The 9,374-nt window shown below is 39.7% G+C and overlaps 1 protein-coding gene across 2 annotated transcripts in view; it reads right to left on the reverse strand.

The window, feature by feature from the left end:
* Positions 1–707: 707 nt before the first annotated feature.
* LOC138950501 (uncharacterized) overlaps positions 708–9,374 on the reverse strand; it is a 96,451-nt gene continuing 87,784 nt past the window's right edge. For both annotated transcript variants that reach the window (XM_070322213.1, XM_070322214.1), the window contains 2 exons: positions 6,396–6,516; positions 708–1,882 (listed from right to left, as the gene is read on the reverse strand). In XM_070322213.1, coding sequence (XP_070178314.1) covers positions 6,441–6,516 — 76 coding nt within the window. In that variant the 3' untranslated portion in view covers positions 708–1,882; positions 6,396–6,440. The remainder of the gene's footprint in view (positions 1,883–6,395; positions 6,517–9,374) is intronic.

The raw sequence follows: 9,374 nt of genomic DNA on the forward strand, positions 1-9,374 counted from the left end.
CCGTTTTTACCCCGCCATGCAGGCAGCATACGCCGATTTCGGGGGAGGCATGCTGGGTATGATCGTGTTTCCATAACCCACCGAACTCTGACATGGATTACATGATCTTTTCCGTGCGCACTTGGTCTTGTGCTTGCGTGTACACACGAAGGGGGTTAAGTCACGGGCAGGTCTGCACATAAGTTGACCTGGGAGATCGGAAACATCTCCACTCTTAACCCACCAGGCGGCAGCGACCGGGATTCAAACTCACAACCTCCAGATTAGGAGGCCGACGTCTTACCACCACACCACTGCGCCCGTCGACTTGGAGGTCTTAAAAGGGGGGTTCCACTGTATTGTACTGCTGCTGCTGAGCATCAATAACACTTTGCTTGCAGGACCTGGAGAAAGGGTTTTAACAATAGTTAGGTTGTAACAGTGATTTCTTGCTATCAATTATTTCAACTATAGTAGTCAACTTCATTTCCTCATAAACTTTTCCAAGCAAGTTTGTTGCATTTGTCTCAATCCCAATGAAAAGACATCATACTCTTTAACCCTTTTTTCCTAGATTTTATTTTGTGGAAGGGAGGGGGGGGGGGGGGGGGTGGCATGAATTGGTTAACACTGAACAGATCAACTCAGAAGACAAACCACTGAATGAATGAAGGGATTTGGGAAACACAATGATAAAATACAATGATGAAATATAAGGTAACAAACTAAACAGCATCAACAGTCTTTCCTAAATAGTTCATACAAACTGTCCTGCAGCAACTTGAAGCACAATTAACTCCCTTTGACAGAGATTCCTTCAAGAGAGGGACCCTTCTTTTATAAATCACAGTAAGACACATCTCCAAAGTACAGTCAAGGTTTTTTTTTCACTTAGAGCAATGACCGCAGCCCTGTTTTGCTTCACTCAAAGCGTTCAGTAAATATACACACAAGCTTCAAGATAAATTCATCAAATTACTTTGAACAGCCCATCTAGAAAAGCCCTCAGTCATGTCTGAAAAAATTTAAGTAAACTCTGACCTTTGAAACAACTCCTCACATCAATTGAAATACATGTAAACTCTTTCAAGTTTGCCCTCATTTCAGTTGAAAACTTTTTACACTTTCCTAAAGAGTTTTTTATGCTCTTATCCAGTGGTGAAAACCGTTTTAGAAAAGAGCGAAAACTGTTTGAGTTATTATAAAGCCTGTGACTAAGGTGACCCTCACACTGTTACCAGACACTCCCCGGACTTATATTAAGCCTAGCGCAAAACCGCGCGAGGTGACATGCGACTCATTTCGTGGTGGAGGGTCACATATAGCACGAACCACAGTAAACTATGCTTTACATGTAACCGAGTGCCGAAACACCACAATCACCTTTGGAGGCGAAGTCCAATCAAACAGGATTGAGAATTTTGGAGCTTATTTCTAAGCCCTATAAAAACTGTTATGCATTCGCAAAGGAATCCATGAACATACAGAGAGACAAAAGCCGCCAGACCCCATCACAAACAGAACTCTACAATCCACAGGTGTTGCCTACTTCAAAGGCGAACAACTCTGCAGAGTCTGTTGTGAAGGGCGACGGTAGTCTCCCTGTCACATAGATATCAACCATGAATAAAAACATCCTATTTTAAGACTCCATCCAGTTTAAGAAGCTCTGGTAAATGTTGCGGTCTTGAACGCGGGGGTGACTGTATCTTTTTCTCGTCTTTCCCATTTCTTTCTCTTCTTCAAGCGTCATCCTACAGTCTCTCCGTCTGTCTCTCTGTCCATCGATCTCCGCTGAACTCAGCGTTCTCCATCTCTTGTCTCTTTCCTGTGGAGACTTTATTCTTTCTCGCCCGCGTCCTCTTGCGCGCTAGGGTTGCACGTCGACATCTCTGCATCTACTCTGGAAAACAACAACAACAGATTATGAATTATTTATTTATACAAAATAGCACGCTGTTGCTATTGTACATCGCCGTGAGCTCTGCTGAGAAGGGGCGATTAATATGTGTTCAATTTTTTTTTTTTTTAATATGTACTGAAAAGATTAGGGAAAATAAATTGCGTAAAGAAGCCAGTATATAGAGTCAGTACACAAAAAACCGAAAAGCAACCAACCAACCAACAAATATTGTGCTTGAAAAAATGCAACAATAACAACAGCAGAAGCAGCAAGAAGAAGGAGACGATAAACGGCAATAAACATATTTATTCCCCCCTCTGCTTCTTTACCTCTGTAAACTTGTAGAGCTAGTTATTTTTCGATAATGACCCAGCAACCAAACAAATAACGAGCCAGCAACAGCCTGAATCCTCGATAGTGCAATGGGTTGAGAAGCTGTTCTGTTTCGGTACTACTTTTGCGACTGAAAAGTTCCGAACGCTCTATACGTACGAAGTATACATCTCTGGAGCAAACAATACAAACATACCACATTTAAATTAACAACTACAGGCCTGAACACATGAATCTCCATATAAAATCCATGAGTTCGGTTGTTTTCTGAATCTAGATCTGCCGTGCACAAACCGTTCATCACAAGCAAATTCCCAAGGCAAGTAACTCATACTATGGCGACAAGAGTAGTTCCCCTTCTTTTAACGCAGTTTCTTCGACAACACTGACTGCAATCCGACGGTCAGTTTTGAACAATATTTCATTTTATAAACAGATCACACGCAACCAAATGCACACATCTCATCAATTTAAACAACATAAAGCGGTTTCATACACTATTTTCCCCAGAAAACTGAACTTCATACAGTAATTAACGTTGGAACACGGGTGCAAAAGTTTGTCTGCTAGTCCCATTTGACGAAAGAACATTTACTAAGCGATACTAAAACATAAACAGAACACACAATATCTGCCTTTACCGCCACAGCAGAATAACAGCATATCTGTGTACTTGATTTTAGTCCAAAACAGGGAAACTGAAAAGAAGTGTTAACAGAATGGAATGATTTGCACGGAACTATACAACCGCGCATTAATCGATCGCCTGCGCAGGTTGACTGGTTGAGTGATTCGGATTCGATCAAACTTTCGCACAAAAGCTCCTGTTTTTTTGGAATAACTGAAGAAAGGAGGAATAAAGAGGTTACACACCTCGTCTCAGTGATTATTAAAAATAATGGTCTCAGTTCGCGGTCATGAAAAAGCTCGCTGAAGCTCGCATTTTTCATGATCCGCTAACTTCGACCATTATTTTTAATAATCACTGAGACTCGGCATGTAACCTCTACATAATATGTAACCACAAAGAAGCAAATTTGACCTATCACAGTTTGACGCTGAATTCCTTCGCTTCAGTATGCTCACAAATTGACAGCCTCACGATTTTACTCTTTAAAACATGGAAGGTTAGATTAGAACGTTGACACACAGACAACAACAACAAACAAAAACACAACAAGACTTCCTTCCGTATGCTCATAAATTCACTGCCTCACGATTTTACTCTTTAAAGCATAGAAGCTTAAGGTTTAGAACGCTGACACAAAAACAACAAAACACAAAGAGACAACAACAAACAACAAAACAAGAAAACGGCACACAAAAACAAAAGAAAAAAAGAAAAAAAAGAAAACAAAACACACACACACAAAAATCCAGCAGAATCGATGGTGCAGCATAATTCATCATATGACTAAGTGCCAAAAGGTGCTCACAGAACAGAAGACGACTTTGTTTTACAATAAAAATGTTTCTAAAAACGTGTGTCTGCTGAAAATTGGTGTGTGTGTGGATGAATGTGCGAAGAGATAGTGGACATAATTTCGTGTGTCTGACTTGAACGGTTTTGAAGTTATCTTTGTTTAAAGTCAAAAATAACGCCAAAACCGGCCATCTGAAAACGGACATCGTGATACCTCGTGTTTTGAATATGCCACAGAAAAATAACAAGAAGCACAAATGAATTGCATTTAGTTTGATTGAATGCCTGAAACATCGCTTTACAGACGAGACCAAACGTCAAATCTAAATCTCGAGCGAATTTTTTTTTTTCGATAACCGAATTTTAAGGTGTCGCACGCAAGATGTGTCGTCATCACGGCATACATTTTTCAATCGCAGATATTTACTAAATTTCTTTTTCAAAAACTCTGGAATTGATGTCGACACGTCAAGCGATAACGGTGTATCAAACTGCTGTCTTTCAAGTAATCCAGCAAAGACTGCAGAACTTTTGAACAGCATTTTTGAAAACGATTTGAAAATTTCGTCATATCTTGCGTGCGACAAAATGTTCGGTAATTAACGGTTATTTTCTTTTAAAAACAAAATTTACATGTACAAAGATCTACTTCATCTACGGAACCACGTGACACATTCTGTGTTCAAAATTTGTGAAGAAATCACGAACCACGAATGCGCTATCAAGTGTTGAAATTATGTCGTCAACATCTTTTCAGATCTTGCGTGCGACACCATCTTGCGTTCAACATAAAATGTCACTACCTTATCGAGTTTAATGGGTAAAACTAACTATTTGTTGTCTTAGTTTAATCTTCTTAATTAAAAGCGTAATAAAACCGAACTTCCAAGATGAATTTTAATTGAGATTAGCGAAAGAGCGGGCACGCAAGTCGACCTTAAAGTAAAAGAATGACAACACGAGCGTCTGTCGTGTTGTCTTGCGTGCAACACATTGTCCAAAAAGGAAAATGTATATTTTTCTCAGACGTTTTTTAAGTTGAAACCTTGAAACTTCACACACATTTGGGGTTTAATCGCCCCCATGCATGGTAAAAGTCTCGTTGACCCTTGTCAGATTTCAAGGTCACGGCTGGGTCACATGTGGTTCAGAAAACGGATGAAACATATTTTTTCAGAGATTTTTGAAGCTAGAACCTTCAAACTTCAAACAACGCTTTTGCTTAATGATTGTTCAACATGGAGAATTCAAGGTTGATCCTTGAGAAATGTGAAGGTCATAGCAGGGTCTCGTGTGGGTAAAAAAAAAAGGAAATTGTATTGAACTTCAATTTATATAAAACCAAAGTCTGGTTGATCTGTTTTAAGATTTAAGGTCAAATCTGTTATTTAAGGTCAAATCAAATAGAAATTTGTTGATGCTTAAATCTTTGAAACTTCCAACAGGTTTGAGGTTTGACAACTTCTGGACTTTGAAATCTGGTATGGTTGATCCTGGTAATATTAATTGGTCAAAACATCAAGATCAACAATTATAAAATAAGCACTTTCACCAATGTCAAGTGAGCAATAGCAGCAAACGTGAGTCTTATAAAGATTATCACTTTTTGTGTGACCTCAACTTGACCCCTCTGAATGCTCTCAATCATGGAAATTGACCACACTTTGATTATAACCAAACAACATCAAAACTTTGGAATGTGTGAAGTTTCAAAGGTGTTGCTTAAAAGGCGTTCGTGAAAATGACAATTGTATGTGTCTGACTTCAATGCGACCCCGCTGCGACCTTGACGTTTGATTTTATCAACCAGACTTTCATCATGTGTGAATGACTTCAAACACTATAAAACTAGTTGAAGAAATTGACAATTTTTCAAAGTTTAAGCCAGATGGCACTGCTGTGACCTTGAAATTTGACAAACATTAACCAGGCGGTCACCTTTTTTTAGAAAATATCCTTAAAGGATCTTTAACCTTACTGTGACCTTGGAATTTGATGAGGTTTAATTTAACTTGCGTAGTGTGCCAAGTTTCAAGGCCCTAGCTTCAAAAACATATGAGAAAACCTCATTGAAAAAATGTATATGTTTGACCTCAACGCGACCCTGCTGTGACCTTGACTTTTTCAACCAGACTTTAATCGTGTGTGAACATTATACACTAGAACTGTGTGTATTTTCAAAGCTCGTGCTATAAACGCGCTGAATAAATTGAAAATATTCCACATTTGGACCAGATGTGACCCCGCTGTGACCTTGAACTTTGACAAAGATTAACCAGCAGGTCACTTTTAATGAGGTTTTATAAAAATGCTGAAAGTATGTGAAGTATGTAAAGTCTAACTGATCTAGTATTAAAACATGTAAGACGTGACAACGACAATTTTCCAGTTTGCAAAGGAAATTTAACCTCGCTGTGACCTTGAAATTCAATGTTGTTTAATGTGATGTGCACCATACCTGGAGGTCCTTATACTTTGGTTGTGTGCCAAGTTTCAAAGCCCTAGCTTTAAAAACGTGCGAGATAACCTTAATGCTATGACTCAGTGCCGTTTTGAATGATATAACGAACAAAATTATCGTTATTTGTAAAATCATTTGGGTAAATTTATCTTTTCTTTTCGTAATTGGGTTCCAGCATCTGTTGTCTTAACAAAAATCACAATATCAGTCGTGTTTGTCAACTTTTATTTTTTAGCCCCTTTGTCCGCTTTTCGTGCGCACCTTTTGGCACTTAGTCATATATACATAATACTTACCTACATCACAGCAAGGTGAAGGTAACCACGAGAAGTAGGTCAAGGTCACTGGGGTGACCTGGAGGGAGGGGAGGAGGAGGAGGAGGAAGAAGAGGAAGGGTGGAAGTGGCGGTCATCATATCTGTGCACAAAGCAAAGCGGCCATGACAGTGGATTGCAAGAACAAGCAACAGTGACGAGAGAGAATTGAATTCAAATTGAACTTCATTTTTTGAGGGTGACAGAATGTACCCTATTTGTATTTTTGACCAAAATATGACATTTTACACAAACCGAGACAGTCAGTGTTCCTCCAAGACCGCGCTAGCACGAACAAGGACTGTCGAGATCTGTGTAAAATGTCATATTTTGGTCAAAAATACAAATAACATGTATGTATCATGCGGCCCTCACCCATTGAGGGCTGCTAATTACTCAATGAGAGAGAGAGAGAGAGAGAGAGAGAGAGAGAGAGATAGAGAGAGAGAGAGAGAGAGAGAGAGAGAGAGAGAGATTCACGTTTTATTCACTCACGGCAAAGCCATTAGGGGCATGTTCCTGAGTTTTACCCCGACTTTAGATGAGATACACAAGTGTATGCGTGTTTAGGTGATAACTATTAGCCATCTGCATGTATGGCCGAATGACCCGAGGTCTTTTACGTGCCACTGTGGTGACAAAGGGGTTGGACATGGCTACCATCTCTGGGTCTGCACCTTAAAAGTTGACCCGTGTCCGTCCAGGCCCCGATTCGAACCCGCGACCCTAGGATCCCTAGTCCTGTGCTCTACCACCTGAGCTACCCGGCCAACAGTGACAATTTCTAGGATGATCTAGCCCGATCATTAATATGACAATTAGCAAGCAGCCATTATCATCGATTGTTTTACAGGCGTATAGTTATAGTGAGTTTTTGTTTGTTTGTCAAAAAACAAATCATTTGACGTGAAAAATAGCCAACTGCTTTACAAAAAAAACAAGTAATGGTTGTTGATAATTTATGAACAAATTGCTGAAACAACGATATACCAAGCAAAGCAGCTATGATTGTTGATCCTTTAATAGGGCGCAACCGTGATGTTTGCTGGAGTGAGAGTCCTACGCCAAGCAAACGAGCCATGATTTAATAGTTTTACATGCAACAGTGAAGGTCACAGATATTAACAACCATTTGACAAGAACAAATAGCTGTGATTGTTTATTTTACAAGCACTGCAGGGTGATATTTTCAAATGATATGAGTAAGAGAGCAGCAATGGATGCAAGTGTGCTTCATAACCAATAAAGATGTTTGCAGTGGAAAACCCCTTGTAAGGCCCTCCCCCCCCCCCCCCCCCCCCCACCCCGCCCCACCCAAAAAGAAGGGAGTCTTAAAGTGAGGATGTGTGTCCCAGAGTCAACTTTGTGCAGACTCTCCTCGGTGTCCGAACACCCCCGTGTGCACGCATGCGCACGATAAAGATCCCAGGGTCACAGCGAAAGCCTCAGGCCTTGGAAACACGAATACATGCATGCAAAAATATGAAGCCCGGGTGTCCGTTCGGCCAACAGCCAATAAAGTAACCATTTCAGCACTGACCCAAGACGACCCAACCCGGTCCCTAGCCCATTTCAGGTCTCCTCTAGCAGCCGGCAGCCAGCTGTCTACATCCCCCCCCCCCCCCCCCCCCTGCATTTTTACATTTAGTCAAGTTTTGACTAAATATTTTAACATAGAGGGGGAATCGAGACGAGGGTCGTGGTGTATGTGTGTGTGTGTCTGTCTGTCTGTGCGTGTGTGTGTGTAGAGCGAGTCAGACTAAGCTACTTGACCGATCTTTATGAAATTTGACATGAGAGTTCCTGGGAATGATATCCCCGGACAATTTTTTCATTTTTTCAATAAATACCTTTGATGACGTCATATCCGGCTTTTTGTAAAAGTTGAGGCAGCACTGTCACACCCTCATTTTTCAATCAAATTGATTGAAATTTTGGCCAAGCAATCTTCGACGAAGGCCGGACTTCGGTATTGCATTTCAGCTTGGTGGCTTAAAAATTAATTAATGACTTTGGTCATTAAATATCTGAAAATTGTAAAAAAAAATTAAAAAAATTTATAAAAATTAAAATGATCCAAATTTCAGTTCATCTTATTCTTCATTATTTCCTGATTCTAAAAACATATAAATATGTTATATAACAAGCTCTAAAAATTAAAAATATAAAAATTATGATCAAAATTAAATTTTTTAAATCAATTTAAAAACACTTTCATCTTATTCCTTGTCAATTCCTGATTCCAAAAACATATATATATGATATGTTTGGATTGAAAACACGCTCAGAAAGTTAAAACGAAGAGTGGTACAGAAAAGCGTGCTATATCCTTCCCAGCGCAAGTACTACCCCGCTCTTCTTGTCAATTTCACTGCCTTTGCCGTGCGCGGTGGACTGACGATGCTACGAGTATACGGTCTTGCTGAAAAATTGCATTGCGTTCAGTTTCATTCTGTGAGTTCGACAGCTTGACTAAATGTTGTATTTTCGCCTTACGCGACTTATTTTTTATTTTCATACAAAGCCGGATTTTCCCATGTAACATGCCCCTAATGGCTTTGCCGTGAGGGCATAAAACTTACATTTTCTCTTTCAAGTGAGGGTACGTTTACAGAGGTTGTGTACAGACAGCAGATAGGGTCTTAATATGGCGACGTGCAGTGTACCAAGAAAATGAAGCAGCCATGTTTCCTGTCATGTTTCGTGCAAACGTAAAAACTACACGAGGAACCATATATAATATGAAGCAAAGCAGCCATGATTTGTGTTGACTTTACAAACAACAGTGAAGATGTGTTTTTAAACGATCATGCGACAAGCAGAGCACATTAGATTTTTGATTGTTGCATGGTCACTTTACAAGCAAAAAAAATGATCAATTCATTTTTGTTTACAAGGCAGCCATGATTTTGATTGTTTTACAAATAGACGAAATCAGTAAATAACTCTTGTCCGGTTTGT

Source organism: Littorina saxatilis, linkage group LG16 (genome assembly GCF_037325665.1).
Source record: "Littorina saxatilis isolate snail1 linkage group LG16, US_GU_Lsax_2.0, whole genome shotgun sequence".
NCBI lineage: Eukaryota > Metazoa > Mollusca > Gastropoda > Littorinimorpha > Littorinidae > Littorina > Littorina saxatilis.